At 34.9% G+C, this 22,596-nt stretch overlaps 1 protein-coding gene across 7 annotated transcripts in view; it reads right to left on the minus strand.

Moving 5' to 3' along the window:
- LOC128234614 (histone-lysine N-methyltransferase 2D-like) overlaps nucleotides 1-22,596 on the minus strand; it is a 258,013-nt gene that overhangs the window by 104,663 nt on the left and 130,754 nt on the right. For 5 of the 7 annotated variants that reach the window (XM_052948961.1, XM_052948962.1, XM_052948959.1 and 2 more), the window contains exons 36-39: nucleotides 19,138-19,296; nucleotides 17,560-18,656; nucleotides 7,687-7,826; nucleotides 7,129-7,298 (exon numbers count right to left, since the gene is read on the minus strand). In XM_052948961.1, coding sequence (XP_052804921.1) covers nucleotides 7,129-7,298; nucleotides 7,687-7,826; nucleotides 17,560-18,656; nucleotides 19,138-19,296 — 1,566 coding nt within the window. The remainder of the gene's footprint in view (nucleotides 1-7,128; nucleotides 7,299-7,686; nucleotides 7,827-17,559; nucleotides 18,657-19,137; nucleotides 19,297-22,596) is intronic. The other 2 variants (XM_052948963.1, XM_052948960.1) reach the window with 1 other exon arrangement.

Consider the following 22,596-nt stretch of genomic DNA (forward strand, 5'->3'; position numbering starts at 1 on the left):
TTCAGAAAAGTGTGTTGACATTATCACATTGTTAATATGTCAAAATGCCCCAGACTACCTATTCAACAATGTTGTGAGTTCTTTATCATATCTTGTCAAATAAAAAAGTTCTTCAGGAAAATAATGAAAAGTAGTGGATGAGAAATCATTTCCAGGTTAAAATATGCAAATATCTTTTTAAATATAGCTGCAATCAATACAAAGCCCCAAGACATTGTTGATTGGACAGTTTCAATAAATATGACTCAGGAATATACTCTTTTTGTTTAAAGACATTATAGCATTTTGATTTGAAATCTGATAAAATCTTATTTCATGAAATATGCTTAACTCTTAATTACATTTCTCATGTTGCAATGGATAAAAGGGTATGAATCATGCCTGTTAAATACGGAACCTCAAAACTAAGAAGAAATTGATTTTTTTAACATTTTAAATTTTGGTCCATTAATGGACTATTGCATCGCTGCCGACCCTTGATCTTTTAAACAAACAAATTCGTTGAATTGATATCCCCCGCCTGATTAGGCAAAGTTCATGGATTGAAAATGAAAAGTAGGTGGAATACTAATCTGACCAATCACTACCATGATATGGTTCATGACAAGATTTTTCTAAGATTTGACCTTGTGAACTAATTTTCGATCATATGTGATGCTGTTTAATATACATCCAAGAGTTCATCAAGGAAAACATTTTGATTAAGTTTCATGAATATTTGACCATGTATAATGCCTCTAGTTTGTTCCAAAGATTTTTCTAAGATTTGAGCTTGTGACCTAGCTTTTGACCCCATGTGACCCACCTTTACAAGTGGTCCATATTTCATCAAAGGGTACATCCTGACCAAGTTTGAACATAATCTGACCAATCATTACCATGATATAATTCCTGACAAGATTTGACCTGGTGACCTAATTTTCAATCATATGTGACTCAGTTTTATATATGTCCAAGAGTTTATCAAGGAAAACATTTTGATTAAGTTTCATGAATATTTGACCATGTATAATGCCTCTATTTTTTTCCGAAGATTTTTCTAAGATTTAACCTTGTGACCTAGTTTTTGACCCCATGTGACCCACTTTTACAAGCGGTCCATATTTCACCAAAGGGTACATCCTGACCAAGTTTAAACATAATCTGACCAATCATTACCATGATATAGTTCCTCACAAATTTTTTCTAAGAATTGACCTAGTGACCTAATTTTCGATCATATGTGACCCACTTTTATATACGTCTAAGAGCTCATCAAGGAAACATTTTGATTAAGTTTTATGGATATTTGACCGTGTATAATGACTCTAGTTTTTTCCAAAGAATTTTCTAAGAATTGACCTAGTTTTTGACCCCATGTGACCTACTTCAACAAGTGGTCGAGATTTGTCCAAGGGGAACATTCTGACCAAGTTTGAACATTTTCTAACCAATGCCTACCAAGGTATGGTTCCGGACGGACGAATGGAAGGACAGATGGAAAGACGGACGGAAGGACAATGCCATAATATCCCCCTCCTGAAACCTTACCATTTGGCGGGGGATAATAACCACTATGCAAGCAAATTATAATTAAGTGTCTGAAATGTTGTTTCGTCTATTTTAGCCGGCCTAAGGAAGCTAACAAACAAATCATCAGTCCACAAAAGAATCAACCAGTGAAGGAGAAAAACATTCAAAGCCGTAAATTGCATGATCCATCAGTGAGTGGACAATTTTTCAAAGTACATGGTAAGATTTTCATTCTGATTTTGAAAACAATATAGTGGATGGGTGGAGTGGATTTTATTTGTAACCGACAAACACGAATGAGAATCTTTAAAAAAATATCAGACTCAATAAATTTGAGCTCTTTGGTTCGAAGGAATAAAATAAGCTATCATTAACAAGAGCTATCACTGAAGGTGATTAATATCCCAGAACGCCGCCCTGATATGAAATTGCACTCAACTATTTGGAAAGCCAACCTATAAATGACAACTTCATTTTATGGACCATCGTCAGTTATTCATTTGATTATGTTTCAAAAAGTTAGACAAAAGGCTTTAAACAATATCAGTGATGCTAATATTGAGATGTTAATACTGATTTATTGGATGTTCTAAAGCACAGAATATACGATTGCCTATGACAATCTATAAATGAGTTAAGTTACTTCTTTTCAAGTTATGCTCCGGACAAGAAAAAAGTAGCAAAGGGCAATAACTCTGTAATTGGCTGAAATAGAATAGCAGTTCCTGTACACTGCACTTCCTCTCATTATGATCTATCACTGTATGAAGTTTAATTAAATTCCATACGAAAGTTTTCAAGTTATGCTCCGGACAAGAAAAAGTAACAAAGGGCAGTCACTCTGTAATTAGCTGAAATAGAATTGCGGTTCCTGTACACAGCACTTCCTCTCATTATGATCTATCACTGTATGAAGCTTTATTAAATTCCATCCAATAGTTTTCAAGTTATGCTTCGGACAAGAAAAAAGTAACAAAGGGCAATAACTCTGTAATTGGCTGAAATAAAATTACGGTTCCTGTTCACTGCACTTCCTCTCATTATGATCTATCACTGTATGAAGTCTTATTAAATTCCATCCAATAGTTTTCAAGTTATGCTCTGGACAAGAAAAAGTAACAAAGGGCAGTAACTCTGTAATTAGCTGAAATAGAATCGCTGTTCCTGTACACTGCACTTCCTCTCATTATGATCTATCACTGTATGAAGCTTTATTAAATTCCATCCAATAGTTTTCAAGTTATGCTCGGGACAAGAAAAAAGTATTAAAGGCCATAACTCTGTAATAAGCTGAAATAGAGTTATGGTTCTTGTGGACTGCACTTCCTCTCATTGTGCCTTACTATTGTATGAAGTTTCAATAAATTCGATCTCGTAGTTTGCAGGTTAATGTCTGGAAAAAAAATTGACCGCAAAAAAACAAGTAAAGGGCAATAACTCAGTAATAAGCTAAAGTAGAGTTATGGTTCTTAAACACTGCACTTCCTCTCATTGTGCTTTACTATTGTATGAAGTTCTAATGAATTCCAACCAGTACTTTTCAAGTTATACTTCGGACAAAAAAAGTAACAAAGGGCAATAACTCAGTAATAAGCAAGAATAGAGTTATGGTTATTGTACACTGCACTTCCTCTCATTATGCTCTACCATTGTATGAAGTTTAATCCAATTTCATCTAGTAGTTTTTAAGTTATGCTCCGGACAAGGTAAATTGCAACGGACCGACAAACCGACGGACGGACCGACCGACCAACCACAGGGTGACTCAAATATACCCCCCTTTAAACTTCCTTTGTCGGGGGTATAATTAATATACCTGCGTCATTGAAATCTTAATTCACACTGATCTGATAGCCAACTTGCCATTAGTTATTGGAAAATGTTGGCATTACAAATAAAAAAGAAAATATTTTTCAGGTTGGAAGATGGATGTCAAAGTCTCAGACAAAAGCTTCCAGAGTTAAGAAAAGATCACTTCAACAAAAACATGCACGAGAAGAATGACAGCAAAAAATCTTTTCGCAGATGCATTTCGTCATCAAGTGTATAAGGAAAACGGACCTGTCTACAGCAAGCAATTAAATGGCTCCTTACTAATTGTGTTGTGTCATAAAAAAATAAAACTGTTATAAATGGACGTATAGGAATGATGAAATTATTACCCTGTTGCAAATAACATTAACTATTAGTGGGAGTTCATGAACATGATTTGTCCAAATTGTCATTCATGAATAGTTCATGTTATTCTCAACAAGCACACACCAAGTCACTGACATGGATAATTAATTTGCTGGACTAAAAAAGCTTGATACATGGAAAATGACAAATGCGAATCAATTAATACGCTGTTGTTCTAGAACCAAAATAACAATTGTGTAACTAATTTTATCAGTAAATACAAAACTGTGAGTCTGATGCAAAAAATAAAGTCATTAATAACTAAGCATTTAAGCTCCAGAATGACCTTTATGAACCATTAATGAACAGGTCCATACATATTGTTTCTTAAATACAATAACTTTATAAACTGTGTTAGTTTGAATTTTTTATCCATGTTTTCATGCACATTGGTTGAAAGTACATGTTTATATAATGATATAATTAAGGAGAGATAACAGTTTTACTTGTGTTCATGCTGTAAGAGCGCAGTAGGGCATGTGAGCTAATTTCATAAAGCATGTTGGAGCATCTTTGGTCATTTGCTTGCTTACCCTACTGCGTTCATACAGCATTAACCTTTTACTTCATAGATACGCAATTTTACTTATCTATCCATAGCTTCATAGATACGGATCTTAACGTTTTATCGATAGCTTCATAGATACGTAATCCTACGTATTCGTAATGTAGGGGCATTTATTTTCATACCTGATGCTTGTTTATTCGCTATCAATTCATATTCATGAAGTATAAACAAGGATAAATACAATGCACTAAAAAAACACTATGTTACTATTAAAAGAATTTCGGAAAATCGCGAAATTAGGTCACTGGTATCAAAGATGCGTAAAACATTGACTGCGCAGGTTTGTGGGCATTCCTGTCTCGTTTTCCTCGTGAAAATTTACACAATACTGCAAGTTATAATTAACTACCAATAATACAACTATATTTTATAGATCATGCGCCTGACGTCACAGGTCATGGTTCGGAAACGTGTCAAAATGTTGGCCATGTTGGATAAACAAAAAATCATCTGGCTTGTATAAACAAAGGCCATAAATCATTATATGGGACATATGTGTCATTTCTGTTTCGCTAATCCGGTCATAAAAATGCCCATCTGCTTCTACAAATTGAAAGTAAGTACAAATGTGTTATAAAATAATGACTATCCCTATTGTTAAACTTTGACATGACCCAATTTAACATCGATCAGCTGTTGAAACATGTGTTTTCTAATACACAAGAATGCAATGTAGAGCTAATTTTTGCCCTTGTAAACTTCAGTTTAAAACAGCATTCCTGAATAATGCCATTTATATTTCAGTGTTTGTCTGACGAATCGGAACATTCTGGCTTCGATCAAAATGAGTTTGAGTACGACGTCGAGATGGCGAATTCGGACCTCGGCGTCACGCACACAAGGATACGAGAAATGAAGATTTTTAAAATCAAACCCAATTATGACAATACCTGGACATGCAATAAACGATATAAATTTAGTAAACAACAACATGCAGGCCCCATTTAGTAGTTGAATAATAACTTCATTTGTTCATTGTTTTAATAACCGAAAGTTATACATACTGTGACTGTTGATCAACTTTTTTTTTTTTCTGTTTCATATACATAAATATATACCGTGCTTCTTTGTTGTGAATTATTTTTTAATTCTGTCCATCTTTGTTTCAATTCAGGTTGCATTAAATGAATTATAAAAATATGTTGTTTATATAATATTTTGTGTTATGTTTGATAAATAAAAGTGTAATAAAAATTAATTTTCATCAAATTTGACATATTTTTCTATTTATTTATGAATATCATGCGGAAATAATTTAGATAACAAAATAAAATTTATATGACAGGATTGGAAATTTAATTCTCTATAAACTTTACATTGATGACTTATTGATTAAACCAAAAGAAATACTAAGAAAATAGGTTTGTAATACATGAGGGTTAAAATTCCAATAATATCAATAATCTCCTATGAAGTAGGGGTACTGATATGAACTGATAAGCCATACACTGGCAGCCTGAAATGGCTTAGGTTTACATGAAGTAAAGGGTTAAAGCAGTAAAATCTGAGCAATACTTATAATTTTAATACATAATGAAAAGAATGTTCATTGCGGTTAAACAGCAGCAGTATTTTTTATCTCGTTCTGTGCGTATCACAGGCACAAAAAGGACTTGCAGTTGACTCTAGATTGATCATGCAGTTGAAGACCTTTGCCAACAGTTATGTATTAAATAATGCAATTGAGTATTTGTTCTTTTAGAAATGTAACCAACAACATATGTTTGTATGAAAGAATAGCTGATTTTGTAATGTATAATAATATATTTGTTTTAAATGACTACTCCTTAATTAAGAAAAGTAATCTACATTTCATGATCAAATGGAATTGGTTACCTAAAACTGGAACTTACAAGAAAGTGTTTTCTATTTTCTTGTTTTCATAATAGTGGTTGACATTTTGAACAAGAAAGTTATAATGTACCTTTTGATATTAAATGGTTTTCTAAGACATGTGCAACTTATAACATGACATGTTGTCTGTAAATTTGTCTCAGTGTGTTCACAGGCATTCTGGTGAACAGGCTTTATCCCTCATCATTTTGTAAAACATTGGATTACTTAAGAATTCGGTAGATATAAAATGATAAGAAAACCTAAGAATTCTTGGGAACTCCTAACAAACCTATGTTTTCCAATTTGTCTCCAATTAGTAAAAACCCAATGCTTTCCAATGTTTTCCATCTAGAAATACATAGGAAAAGATTATGCATCCAGGTTCAGTTCAGAATACTTAGGAAAACATAGGATTAAGGGGCCAATACCGCCCATGTTTTCCAAAGTATTCCAACTCTTTATTCCTGGGAATAGATAAAAAAAGATTGGTAATTCAAAGAATTAAATCCTAAGATTTCTTAGGATATTCTTACCAATACTTAGGAAATCCAATTAAATTTCTGAATTGGTTATCTTGTATTTAATAGCTGAAAACACAAAAATATTAAATGATTGGTAAGTGCGAAAAGATTAACTATGATCTACTAACGTTTCATAAGGTAGAAATACCGTGTTTTCTGCACCTTTTCGAAATAAACTTGGTATCCTTCATAAGAACCAATGTTTTCGACACTTAAATAACTTTTTGGTATTTTAGAACAATTGTATTAATTGTGGTGAATCTCATTTGGGAGTAAGAGTGCATATTTAAGCAAATGCAAAATTTTCTTAAAACAAAAAGCAATCCCGTAGGGTTTACTCCAATGTAAGACTAGAAATGAAGATGATTTCACCTGCTGCTCAGTAGCAATGTTAACTTTAGTACAAAAGGCTGTGTATAGACAGCAAAAACCAAACTAATATTTTTAATATAACAAGTTTTACTGTATCATTGAGAGTTCAATAGTTTACAGCTGTCTTTCGAGATGATGTACCTGGAGTGGGAGGTTTGGGTGGGGGTACTGGACCCCCTGGGCCAGGGGGCACACCTAGGGGCCCAAACTGCTGGAGGCCTGGTGTGTGGGGGCTGAGTTGACTAGTCATCCTGGGTCGCATGCCCCCCATCTCAGAAGGTACAAACATCCCTGGCTGTCCTGGGTGCCTGCTAAGGTACAAGTCAATCACTATAATGTCCGTCACAAGCTATTTTAAATTGTGAAAAAAACAAAACTTCCAAACCCTAATTCAGTATGGACTTACATTTAAACATTATTTATACTATTGGATTCACAACAATATAAGATTATTTCATTTTTGTTAAATACTAACATATTCTCATCAATTATTCTCATCAAGGAGTGCCAGGTTCAATTCCCAGCCTGGGCCCATATGGGTTTGTGGTCATCAAGCCAGACTAGTAGGTATTCAGTTTCCCCCGACAATGTTCTCATTTAACATCATGCCAACAGGAGTGATTTATAACTTGTTTAATTATTGTTGTAAAATTAACTAAGCTATACTAACATAGAATTTGAGCAGTATCTAACACTCACCTGATAGGCCCCTCCATCCTGGGTGGCATAGCTGGGGGCATGTGAGATGGGTGGGGCGCCATCATGCCCTCAGGCCGGACCCCGCCAGTCCGCTGCAGCATTGCCTGCTCACGCTGCCTCTTTTCCTGTTCCAGCTTCTCCTGGTGTAACATATGTGACTTGTATTACTATTTGCAAAAATACTATATATGAACATGGGTAACAGCCCTCATATCTTGTAAAATGTTGTTTAATTTAGCTGGATATGTAACATAATGTTTAAAGAGACTTAACATTTTTGGAATAAATAACAATATCATGCCACCACTCATCTGTTTTTGTGGCATATTTGGAACAAGAGGGCAAACATGACCCTATATCGCTCACTTAAATAACAGAAGAAACTAGGGAAGCAATCTATTGCCAATGAAGTCATTGGTTGCTAAAACAAAATATGGTTGCTAATAAGGTAAGTGGTTGCTAAGCATATCCATGGTTGCTAGAGACCAGATATGTGAACTTGGCAATGACAGAAAGGTTACTTTAGGTCTCAAAAGCGGTATATTGGGTTTAAAAGCTGTAGAATTTTTAATTCCTTTAATTTTCAGTCAAAAACAGTGATGGAAACAATGTAACCTTGATATTTAGTTACTATTTTTAGATTTTCAGAAAATACTCATAAAATATGTCATGGTTAACCCTTTAGCACATAGGCAAGTGGCCAGATGACACCTCCCAGTCAATAGCCAACTTACTGATAATCAGTCCTTATCTGTATAGGCATTTTAGGGGAATTGAAAAAGAGCAAATTTATACAGCAGTATGACCTTAAAATCAAAATTTCATCTGTGAATGCATTTCCAAGATGGAATTGTAACATTTCTTTGAAATGTCATAATTTCAATAAATCAAAGGGTAAAAAAAATGCTGGGATCAAGCTAAATTGTATAACCCCTGTCATAAAAAAGACCCATCTGGATTAAAAAGCAGACAATTGATGTTCTAGTGTATAATACACAGAAATAAGGTAGGAATATCCGTGTCATCCAGCTGAGAGATCAAGTCCAGGGTGTCTGTTTAACTATATTATTACCCCCTAATAAAATTGTTCACAAAAAGAAAGCCGATAAATGTTTTTCGGTATGAATAATGAATCTAGATCATCCAAACGCTTGCAAAAATGTGTTCACCTGACCTATTTTACGACCGGAACAATGCTGGTCATCTATCAGCTCCACAGAAAATTTACTCATCATTTTCTCAGCTACTTATTGTTTCTATTGTTTGTAAACAAAATATTATCTTCAAATAATTATAATCTTTATTGATTTTAATGGTAAATTCAACTGACGTAATATATATATAATGATTTACACATCAATGAATTTGGGAATTTTCCATACATTACTCTGCCTCTTGGTCTTATTACATCACAATGGGATATCACACCTGCTATTGGCAGTATAAATAATTACCTTCTAATTTTAGCAGACTATAAATCAATACCCAAAAGGTTAAGCTTTAGTTTTATAAACATCTGGGATATTGTTTACAAAAAGAAAGATGCAAAATTGAAATATTGAAACGACCCTATTGGAATATGCGGGCGATGCATTTACATCCAGTAGTGGATAGGGGCGGCCAGATGCGGCAACATCTGCTAATGGGCTATGTGGGCCTATCTCGTATACATGCGCTAAAGGGATAAAAGACTTGTCAAATGAAGTGTTTTTGATTGAGAAACAGAAGGAATATTACCTTTGACTCGTAAAAACAAGTTTATATTCAGAAGAGCTGCTAATAAATCAAATCAGACTGCCAAAACAGGTCAGAGAGGGTAAGTGCAGACGACTGCAGAATTGTGTGTGTTAATTTTCTCACCAAAATGTCGTAAAATTTTATACACTGTAGATAATCAAAAACATCTCAGAAATGTTGTTTTTGAACAGGGTTGTTTTCAACCCTGTTCAGTGTAGCCACAAACTCGACACTCACAACAGAAAATTCCTATTAATAGTTACAAATGTCGCCAGCCGATTTACCACCAAAAATATAGTTTGAGTGCAGACTATATAAATTGCAAGCTATGTTTCAAATAACTGAGGTAGATTTGACAAAGCAAGAAGCAATCATAACGCAATATCTATTCAAATAATTTAATCTGTTGAACTTAGATAAAGATAACATTAAAGTTGTATCCCTGCACCAAAAAAATGAATGAACATCGAAACATAAACAAAGAATTACTATCCACTCTAAGCGCATCATTCAATCACGTGACACAATGATGAAGCCAAGTGAATTTACAGTCGAAGAGAGATAATCCTGTAATGAGATAATGCAGTTAGTTAATCAGGTTTCTCTCCCTTGCCCCGGTAAAGAAGAAGCGGGAAATCCAAGCTTGATTGATTGTCGTGCACATCTCTGTAGATGTTTGTTTTACTTTGTTTTAGAAAACTTGATTGTTTCACTTGGAATCTGATGTTCTGATGGTTAGTATTGATTTGCATTTGTAGTCTTTTGTGTTTGTTTTGGCTTAGCAATGGATTGAAATGATCATTATTTCATTCAGCTGCATTTATTTAGTTTTGTCATGTATTTTTACGACATCAGCAGATTTTGTATTTAAACTGAGAATGGCAGTTCCGTGATATTCTTTTAGCCTCTTTCCATATACTAATATATATGGGTTTGGTTACAGATGATAACATGCATGGATAACAGAAGTCACCATGGGAGTACGAGGGAGTAGGAGTGTTTGATTCCATAAATCAGTAAGTTCCATGTCAATGATTTGTTTTATGATGTACTGTGTTGTTGTTGTTGTAATCGCTTGTATTATATGTGTGTTTTATATGCTTTAGCCATTTAATTTAATCCGCCACTGCACACGATTAAATCATATAAGATATTAGACTGTTTACGATGTTAACTTATAAACATGTTATTATTCATTATCTTATGATTGTTCATATTTATATTTTCAGGACGCTCCGATATTATATCTACATTCGATAATGTTGACTATAGAGATATTGAGGAACACTGTGTTTGTTGTTTGAACTATTAAACTGCTACATATGGTAACCTGGACATATAGAGCCACCCTCGCTTAGGAATTACATATGTATTCTCATCTTGAAACCTGGAATGACCTAGAAAGTTCAATGGTCTCATTGATCTCAATGATCATAACAGTTTCCCTGCTTAAAACATCACGTGATAGCCCACGTGGGAATAACAAACGTGCTAAAGTGCTGATGACTTACCTGACGATATAGAAATAGAAGAGAGTTGGTGACATTATAGACAATGAAGAAAAAAAAAGTTTTGAAATTAAAGATTTTATGCTAACTTGATGATGTATAAATATATATATAGAGTGTACGTATAGACGGATGTTTGTGCAATTATTTTTGAAAATTTCCATTTATTGAAATGATTCGATTTCTATTGTTGCTGATTTGGTGTAAATATGAGAAAATATCGAGGATTTAATAACTTATTTAGGTGTTTCATCTACAACTGTTTGAAATTATTTAAATTTTCATCATTTAAATTAACCCTTTACTTCATAGATACGCAATTTTACTTATCTATCCATAGCTTCATAGATACGGATCTTAACGTTTTATCCATAGCTTCATAGATACGTAATCCTACGTATTCGTAATGTAGGGGCATTTATTTTCATACCTGATGCTTGTTTATGCGCTATAAATTCATATTCATGAAGTATAAACATCGATAAATACAATGCACTAAAAAAAACACTATGTTACTATTTAAAGAATTTCGGAAAATCGGGAAATAAGGTCACTGGTATCAAAGATGCGTAAAACGTTGACTGCGCAGGTTTGTGGGCATTCCTGTCTCGTTTTCCTCGTGGAAATTTACACAATACTGCAAGTTATAATTAACTACCAATAATACAACTATATTTTATTGATCACGCGCCTGACGTCACAGGTCATGGTTCGAAAACGTGTCAAAATGTCGGCCATGTTGGATAAACAAAAAATCATCTGGCTTGTATAAACAAAGGCCATAAATCACTATATGGGACATATGTGTCACTTCTGTTTCGCTAATCCGGTCATAAAAATGCGCATCTGCTTCTACAAATTGAAAGTAAGTACAAATGTGTTATAAAATAATGACTATCCCTATTGTTAAACTTTGACATGACCCAATTTAACATCGATCAGCTGTTAAAACACGTGTTTTCGAATACACAAGAATGCAATGTAGAGCTAATTTCTGCCCTTGTTAACTTCAGTTTAAAACAACATTCCTGAATAATGTCATTTATATTTCAGTGTTTGTCTGACGAATCGGAACATTCTGGCTTCGATTAAAATGAGTTTGAGACATTGAGTACGACGTCGAGAATTCAGACCTCGGCGTCACGCACACAAGGATACGAGAAATGAGGATTTTTAAAATCAAACCCAAATGACAATACATGGACATGCAATAAACGATATAAATTTAGTAAACAACAACATGCAGGCCTCATTTAGTAGTTGAATAATAACTTTATTTGTTCATTGTAGTGTTAAATAACCGAAAGTTATACATACTGTGACTGTTGATCAACTTTTTTTTTTCTTCTGTATCATATATATAAATATACCGTGCTTCTTTGTTGTGAACTATTTTTTAATTCTGTCCATCTTTGTTTCAATTCAGGTTGCATTAAATGAATTATAAAAATATGTTGTTTATATAATATTTTGTGTTATGTTTGATAAATAAAAGTGTAATAAAAATTAATTTTCATCAAATTTGACATATTTTTCTGTTTATTTATGAATATCATGCGGAAATAATTTAGATAACAAAATAAAATTTATATGACTGGATTGGAAATTTAATTCTCTATAAACTTTAGATTGATGACTTATTGATTAAACCAAAAGAAATACTAAGAAAATAGGTTTGTAATACATTAGGGTTAAAATTCCAATAATATCAATAATCTCCTATGAAGTAGGGGTACTGATATGAACTGATAAGCCATGAACTGGCAGCCTGAAATGGCTTAGGTTTACATGAAGTAAAGGGTTAAGAAACTATTTCTCTTTAATCTGTTGTATTTTCGAAGTATTTTTGTGAATATAGGCAAACATAGGCAAACTCTTTCTAATGAGTACAGTTTGATTAGTATATATATATATATATATATATATATATATATATATATATATATATATATATACTCATATGTAACACCATATGATGGAGTTCTGCTTGGATTGGTTACATTCTCCATCCTTGTTTGCCTTCTTACACAGCGACATTAATTTAATTGTCAATAAAATTTTATCTTTTCATTTACCATCATGCTTCAATAAACCTGGGGTGGCCCCTGTGGTTGTTTTACACAGGGACTCTTAGATTCACTTTGCAACATATCAGCACCTTATCAATACACACATGATCGTAAATCATAATGGTGAAAACCCGTATTAAACCCTTTTCATACAGCGCTATCAGCGCTTTGATCTTTATTGTTTAACAGTTTTATAATGCCTTTGATATTAACAAAAATGTTGATTAGTGGTCCTTTGTACCTACTGGTAACTTAATTAGCAATGATCTCGGCCCAAGTGTTAAGTGATTTGACAAGTTGTTTATTGCACCATGTGACAGATTAATAGGGTATTTTAGCATGGTTGGAAGAATTTTTAGGTTTTTTAAAGAAAATTTAAGGCCAATTTAATACAATTTTGAGTTTTTTTAAGAGCTTTCAATAGTGGTAGATTCTGACAGGAAAGCAGTATGGTGGTACAGAGGGCCTCAAAAGCGATATATTTTACCTATGCCAGTAGAGTTCACATGTATGCTAGAGACTGTAATGGTCGATAGAAACAGGAATGCCAACAAAAATATTTAAAAAACAAGGGGGCCATGATGGCCCTAAATCGCTCACCTGAGTAAAAGAGTTTAACCTTTGTAATCAATATAGCTTGATATTTGTTCTCAAAGAATATTGAAAAACATACTGGTCAAACATGTTCCCTGGATAATCACTGACAGGACTTGTCACAGTTGCCTGCACACTGACAGGAATTGTCACAGTTTTCTGCACACTGACAGGACTTGTCGATTGACTGCACACTGACAGGATTTTGTTCAGTTTTCTACACACTGACAGGACTTGAAGATTGACTGCACACTGACAGAATTTGATTCTCATACCTGCACAGTGACAGGACTTTGTCCAGTTGCATGCACACTGACAGGACTTGATAATTGACTGCACCCTGACAGCACTTGGTAGAGATACCTGCACACTGACAGAACTTTTTTCAGTTGCCTGGACACTGACAGGACTTCGATCAATTGCCTGCACATTGACAGGACTCGTTCAATCGTCTGCACATTGACAAAACTATGTTAAATTGTTAGCACACTGAAAGAACTTTTAGTATAGATACACAAACAACTGACAGGACTTCGTTCAATTGCCTGCACACTGACAGAACTATGCTTAATTGCTTGCACACTAAAATATCTTTTAGTATAGATACATAAACAACAAACAGTGCACCATCCAATAAAATCAATAATCTGCCCTAGGGTCTAACCATCAAAGAACAGTACACAATCATATTCTATGTTTGCTTATTCCATCTAGGACAACATCACCATACTTTATATATTGTTAATGAAATTAATTCCTATGAAGTTTCATCAAAATTGTCCAAGCGGTTTAGGACAAGAAGATGATTATAACCAATTGTTGACATTTTCTTTTAGGTTGCCATGGCAACCAGAGTTCTGCATGGAATTGATTTCTTTGAACAATTTTGAAAAAGCACCAACCAAGAATCAGTCCTATGAAGTTTAATCAAAATTGTCCAAGCAGTTTAGGAGAAGAAGATGATTATAACCAATTGCTGATGCCGGACGCCGGACGACAGACGCCAGACATAGACCAATCACAGGTGAGCTAAAAAGAGGAAACTATTTAATTTACTTAATACAAAAATTTATTTTTGGTATAGATCAGATAAACGGTTACAATCAAAATTTTAAAGTTTTGTGGCCAATATGGAGGCAATTACCTGAAAAGCGGCAAATTGGCATCACTGTAGAAAGCAAGCCAATGTCAAGGTAGTCATTGTTACCAAGAACAAATGTGGTTGATAACTAAGTTGATAGTAGCTAAAAAGATCCATGACTGTTCTAGGGAAGCAAGGCATTTCTAATAAAATCATTGAATGCATAGACAAAATGTGTTTGCTGAGGACCTCCTACATTTGCTAAAGAATGTGATGTGAATAGGGAAGCAAACCATTGCTTACTTTAAAAAAAGGATAAAGATGGCCATATATATCGCTCACCTGAGTAAAAATTTAATGGTGCTCTAGACATTTCTTAATTTAAAGGGCAAAAACTTTCTGGTGACTTCAGTATTTGGCTAGTAAGCAAACTCGTCCCAAGTATCGTGCCCATACATTCTGACTAAACTGGTGATGATCGGAGAATTTCTATAATTAAAGGAAGAAAACTCTGGAATGACTCAAGCCAGAAGGCTGGCTATTTAACTTGTCCAATGTAAAATTCTCATACACATTCTGATAAAATTAAGTGATGATTGGACCAAAGCTTTTTAAAGTTATTGATTCAACAAGATCAGTCTTAGGTTATTTCTATAATTTAAGATATATGAATGACTGAAGCAATACAGCTGGTTATCAAACTTGTCTGAGATATAATGCCTATACACATTATGACCAAATTTGGTGATGATTCGATAAAGGCTTTTAAAGTGATTGATTGGACAAGACCAATTTTAGGTAATTTCTTTAATCAAAGAGCAATAACTCTTTAGTGACTAGAGCAAATTGGATTATTTATCAAAATTGTTTAAAATATTATGCCCATTTACATTTTGACCAAATTTGGGGATACAGGGTCACCTTATATGAATCAACATGGGCTGAATAAATTTGATACATGATCACCTTTTATAAATCAGCATGGGGTGAAGCATTTTGATACCTGGTCACCTTTTATGAATAAACATGGGGTGAATTATTTTTATAGGATCACCTTTTATGAATCGTCATGGGGTGAAGCGTTTTGATACATGATCACATTTTATGAATCAACATGGGGGGAAGAAATTTGATACAGGGTCACCTTTTATGAATCAACATGGGGGGAAGAAATTTGATACAGGGTCACCTTTTATGAATCAACATGGGGGGAAGAATTTGATACAGGGTCACCTTTTATGAATCAACATGGGGGGAAGAAATTTGATACAGGGTCACCTTTTATGAATCAACATGGGGGGAAGAAATTTGATACAGGGTCACCTTTTATGAATCAACATGGGGGGAAGAAATTTGATACAGGGTCACCTTTTATGAATCAACATGGGGGGAAGAAATTTGATACAGGGTCACCTTTTATGAATCAACATGGGGGGAAGAAATTTGATACAGGGTCACCTTTTATGAATCAACATGGGGGGAAGAAATTTGATACAGGGTCACCTTTTATGAATCAACATGGGGGGAAGAAATTTGATACAGGGTCACCTAAGGATCATTTCTGTGAAATTATTTTAAAATCGGGCTAAAAATTCTGAGGTGATTTTAAAGGTTCTGCACGGAGCAACTTTAATTGAAGGAATCTGGAAGATGACTGACAATTTAGGAACATTCCTCTAAAGTTTGGTTCAAATTGTCCAAGTGGTTTATGATGGACAGACAGACAGACGACGGACAATCACCCTATCACGATAGCTCAGGTGAGCTAAAAATGGATTTGCTAAAGAAGCTGATGGTTGCAGAGGAGGTCCATGGTTGTTAAGAGAAGAAATTGTTGCCAAGGAATCTAGCTGCTGCTACAGAAGCCATATATTTTGTTGCAAAGGAAATATTTGGTTGCAAAGTAAAGTGATGTTGCTAGAAAAATAAGCTTATATGAAGAAAGTTGGTAGAGGACCACTAGAAAAAGCAACAAACTTAATTTTCGACTCTTGGCATAGCAGTTTTCATAATTAAAGTCTATGTAAACAAGGGGGCAAAGATGGCCCCTTATGCTAACAAGAGTTGATGGTTTGCTCAAGGCCATTTTATTTTCAGGAATGTGGAAGAGAGCCAAGATTGTGAAATTTGGTTGCAATTGGCCTAATGGTTTAGGAAGTTGTTTGAAGTAAAAAAAATTGAAGATGGACGATGGACAGTTCCCATCACAATAGATTAGCCTTGAGCATTTTTTGCCCCGGTGAGCTACATTTGTAAAAGGGACCAACTCGGTGGGGCCAAATTATGACCCCAGTGGCATTTGAACATACTTGCACAGAAGACCACAGAAAAATGCTACATGCCAAATAACTTACTCTTACGTAGCTCTTTACAATGTTTTTTTTGAAATTCCCTTTATAAGACTATTTTAAACAAATGACCTCAGAGGCACTATCAGAACAAACTTGGTAGAGGACCTTCAGACAATGTTACATTTAAAATATCTTACCTATTATTGGCCTTGTCACTTTTGATAAATTTTTAAAGATATTCCTTATATAATTCAATGTAATTTTGGAAAATATTTTTCCTTTTGGTTGTCATGACAACCAGAGAACTAAATGGAAAATATTTCTTTGGCCAAATACGAAATTGCCCAAGTTCATTCCTGTGAAGTTTAGTGAAATTTGACCAAGTAGCATAAAAGGAGTTGTAGTTTTAACCAACTTTTGATGACTGAAAACCAAACTACTAACCCATTAGCAAGTTCATATGAGCTTTATAACAAAACATTTTAGCTTGTGTAATGGGACTTACTGAAATGTATATATTAGCATTGTAAACATGAGTACCAAGAAGCATGTAAATCTTTTCTGTGAAAAGCAAACAAAGTATGTAGTTGTACCTGTTCCAGGAGATCTTGTATTAGGAGTGGCTGTTCCTGCAGAAGCTGTGCTCGTCCCTGGCTAGTGGTTTGGGTAGCTGTGCCTGTGGTGGTAGGGGCGCCAGGCTGGGAAATGTAGGGCTGGGGTGGCTGGCTACCTGGGGTGCTGGCCCGCAGTCCCCCCAAGCCTGGATACATCTGTGCCTGACCAGGCTTCCCAGGAGACATTGGAGGTTGACTAGGGAACTGGTGGAGCATGCCCGGGTGCATGGCCCTCATCTCCACCAGAGGCCCGCTTCCCGCAATCTGGGAGTGGGACTGCGACAGTGGGAGTGAGGTGGGAGGTCGAACCCCCGGCAATCCAGGTCTCATGCCAGCATGGGGGAATGGCGGATGTCCTAGCTGGCCAGGAACAAGGTTTCTCATAGGGAAACTCTGTTGTTGAAACTGGCCCTGACCAGGAAAAGGGCCACTTGAGGGAACTGCAGCTCTCGGTGACCGTTGCATAGGAAGATTAATAGGTGGAGTATGGGATGGACTGTATGCATTTGGAACCGGTGATCCTTGTCCCATCATGGCTGGAAGTGACTGGGTGGATACTTCTGGCATAGCAAATGGTGACTGAGACTTTGGCATTGAGCCAGCATACGGTGACTGGGGAGCTGATGGTGTCTGCGCTGCAGGAAATGGTGACTGGACGGAATGTTGGGAAAATGGTGACTGCTGTTGAGCCATCTGGCCATCTCCAGGTGTTCTGGGTGATGGCTGACTCTTGGGTGATTGCATCACTTTTTGAGAGGGTGAGGGCATGCCTGGAGACTGCTGGTTGAGCCCCATGTGGGGAGATGGCACAGAGGGAACACCAGACTGGTATGTCACAGAGCCTGGCCCTGATCGCAGCAAGTTGGGATCCCCAGGGGTAGCAGGGGTACCTGGGCATGAGGAAGGCTTTGATTCTCCAGCCTCCTCACCCTCTTTTTTAGCAGAAGAAGGCTGGTTATTCCCTGGCTCTTGTTTGATATCATTAGGGCCTTTACCATCCTTCTCTTCACCACTGAACTTCATAAACTGAGCTTGGAACGGATTTACACTCTTTTTGTTGTCTTCTGTTTGCTTGCCTAATAAAAATAAATGTTGCATAATTGAGTGTTTCACATCCTGTAGGACCAAGGCATTTTCAATTTATTTTCATGTCAAACGGATATCTGGAGGAAAAATGTTATTTTTTAATTGCACCACAGGCACATTAAAAGATCTTCAAATAATTTCGGACATTTAAATTTTTAAGTCATTTTGTTCAATGATCATTCTTATTAATCAAAATGGGATACGACTTACAAACCTTGCATTTTACTAAAAGCTTAATGTCACATGAAGTGCTTTTTCTGGGAATTTTAATTACATGGGGGAAATGTATCATCTTTTCTCACCAAAAATCTTCTTTCTTCACAATAATTTCAATTATCTGTCAAGTTATTATTGCAAAAAGTAACACACAAGACATTTAATTTAAATGAAAAATGAAAGCTGAATAACAAAAACACCAGCCTTGTTCCTGTTGATAAATCTGATGAAATTGCATGCTGATAACATGCTTACCATCAGTTACCACACCAGATTCTGTCTTGATATTGGGTCCAACTGGTTTCTTGCCGTCCTTGGGTTTCACATCATCCACAAGGTCGTCAAATATTGTTTTGTCACTTGGGTCCAAGTCTGGGTCCGCCCATTTCAGAATATCAAATGAGCCATCTGGATCTGTACAACAAATAGTACATATTGTAACTAATAGTCATCAACATTGTCTGAGCAAGAAATTTACCAAATATAATACAAATTGAAATAAATCTTAAAAATATGTTAAAAGGGCATAACTCATGATTTTTATCCCGCAATGTAAACTGACCTAGATATCAAACCCAAACACCACCACCAAGTTTCATCATCATTGGATTACAAGATGTTTGTTTTCTATGATATCACTTAATTTGCAGAAATATTATTTCATCAAAATACCATGTGACATTATTCCTAAAATGCAACCATTAAAGAACAACTAGAGCACATTAACGTAACTTATGATGTGTTGTTTTTTCCAGAAAATTCCAAGTATGAGGGTCTTACTCTTCAACATCAGCGCAATATTTGTCATTCTTGCACTGAATTTTTCTGTACAAAAATTCACATTTCCATCTCAAAATGGTCAAAGTTATAATTAATGCCTTTAACTTGGGAGAAAAAAAACAGATATATCTTAACCCTTTCCCATATGATTGCGCCAAATTGCCCCTTTATCTATTCTAGCATGATTTCTCCAAATTGCCCCTTTATCACGGTGCGTATCTATATCGGTACCCTTTTTGCAAAATCTACTGAAACGGTACCCTTTTTGCACATGCACCGGTCATACTCTGCTGAAAACAAATCGGCGATGGACAACAATCTAGTTAATGTTCATTCTACTGATGAAAGGAGGTATGTCATGTGCAAAAGAAGTATACCATGGAACACTACAATGTTATAGCGATGTCTTCCTTTGTAATGTGCCCATTTTTCAATTACTGCAACTCCAAAATAAGCTACACAATATCGATATGTCTTGCCTCGCCCACCACCTCTACATGTTCTGTGGGCTTAAATGAACCACTGGTTTGATTAGGTCATGCTTACCTCTTTTTTTAATGGAAAAATCCCCAAATACAGCAAATAGTCTGGTTTGAATAAACACATGTCATTTGTCACTTTTGTTTCCAAAAATGGAATGTTAATCTGGCAATAAAAATGTCTCATTATGTCTGTTTATCAAAGTTAGTATTTTGTTGTGAATACAGGATTATAATAATTATATGTGATATGACCCAGTTTTACAGCTGTTGAAACATGTGTTCTTGATCTCAATAAATACACAATAATGCTGTCGTAATTGTCAATGCATTTCAGACAATGGTTTATTGCCTTGTGTTGAAAAATTTTGATTATATTATTATGGAATTACTGCATCTTATTTAGATAGCAATTCTAACTAATTTGAGTTGTATGGCTTTGTTGAGGGCAATATCTAGAACGAGGTCAAGTTTATCGAATCCATTCTCAATGTTGTTAAAAGTGACCCTACTTTTTATTTTGATAAATACAATTATTTTATTTAATTCATTTAAAAAACAACGTACATGCAAATTTGATTTATGAGTACAAATTAATCTGAAATAACACTTGTTGTTTGCCCAATAAAATTGTGTTTTTTCTTTGAACAATACATGATTTCTGAGATTTGAATATTTGTTTATTGTCAAAATTTCCTTTAAGATTAAACATTGATAATTTGATTTGAAATTTAATACACTCCAAATACTTTATTCATTATTTTAATTTATTTAATCAAAAGAAATTCTACAATTTTTTTTTGTTATGAATAGGTGTCAATTAAAATGTATTACAATAGGAAATAAATTGAAACATGTTCAACTTTTAAACAGGAGTTGTTTTTCTTTAAAAATATTTAACCAAAATAAATTAAACAAGAGAATAACAAGAGGGCCATGATGGCCCTAAATCCCTCACCTGAGTAAAAGAGTTAAACCTTTGTAATCAATATAGCTTGATATTTGTTCTCAAGAAAATTGAAAAACATACTGGTCAAACATGTTCTCTAGATCATCACCGACAGGACTTGTCACAGTTGCCTGCACACTGACAGGACTTATCACAGTTTCTTGCACACTGACAGGACTTGTCAATTGACTGCACACTGACAGGATTTAGTTCAGTTTCATGCACCCTGACAGGACTTGATGATTGACTGCACACTGACAGAATTTGATAGTCATACCTGCATACTAACAGGACAATGTTCAGTTGCCTGCACACGGACAGGACTTGATAATTGACTGCACACTGACAGCACTTGGACAGATACCACACACTGACAGGACGTTTTTTCAGTTGCCTGCACACTGACAGGACTTCGTTTAATTGCCTGCCCACTGACAAAACTATGTTAAATTGCTTGCACACTGAAAGATCTTCTAGTATAGATACACAAACAACAAACAGTGCACCATCTAAAAAAATCAATTATCTGCCTTAAGCTCTAAAAATGAAATAGCAGAACACAATCATATTCTAGTATTGCTTCTTCCATCTAGGACAACATCATCATCCTTCAAATGTCAGTAATCAAATTTTTCTGTATAAGGCTTATTCACAATCCACACAGAAGATATAGAGGATATTTGTTTATTTCAGTGTAAGATCGTATTTTATTTCACGAGTGTCATAGAAAAACATATTTTCACAAGTGGCAAAGCCACGAGTGTAAATGTAATTTTTTTATGATCACGAGTGAAATCAAATACGATCTTACACTGAAATAAATAAATTTTCTGTTTCTTTTACGCTTATTTTCAGAGTATTATTTGTTTTTTTATTCATTTCTGAATTACCCCCTTTTTTTGAAAAGGGTGGGCTTTACGCCGCTACCTGTGGGGCGCCCCTCATGCATAATTATAGCTGTCAACTTTTCTACTTTCGGTTTGCTAAGAAATATTCTCTGCTATTCATTCTTATAGCTTAATATTCGCTTGTTTTTTATTGCAAAGCTTTATGAACAGTATACAATGAAGTATTATTAGTGCACATATGTTCCAAAAAATAATGAAAACACTTTTTATTTTAAGATGGGCATGAATACATAACCAAATTACTACGCCGCTATTTAAAGAATGAAAATTTGGAAGATCAAATGTGTTAGCAAAACAAATGTGGATACTCATTGGATTTTAACCATTCTTCTTAGTTTAAGACTGCATGTACGCGTGTTTTTATAGTAAGTTAATATTCAGTCATCTTACTGTCAGAGACCTGTCTGTTTCACTTTAAAATGTTTGTTTTCCAGATAAAGAGTAAATGCCACGTTTGTTGACACATTTTGAGGTGTGGGTGGGGTAAAAAATATCGGATCTATCTGTAAATTGTTGTGTGAATTCTCCAGGAAGCTCATTTACGTACTACAACGGTTAACAGTTCAAATACATTTGAACGATGATATAAAATTTTATT

The sequence above is a fragment of the Mya arenaria genome, chromosome 5, assembly GCF_026914265.1.
Source record: "Mya arenaria isolate MELC-2E11 chromosome 5, ASM2691426v1".
In the NCBI taxonomy this organism is placed as follows: Eukaryota; Metazoa; Mollusca; class Bivalvia; order Myida; family Myidae; genus Mya; species Mya arenaria.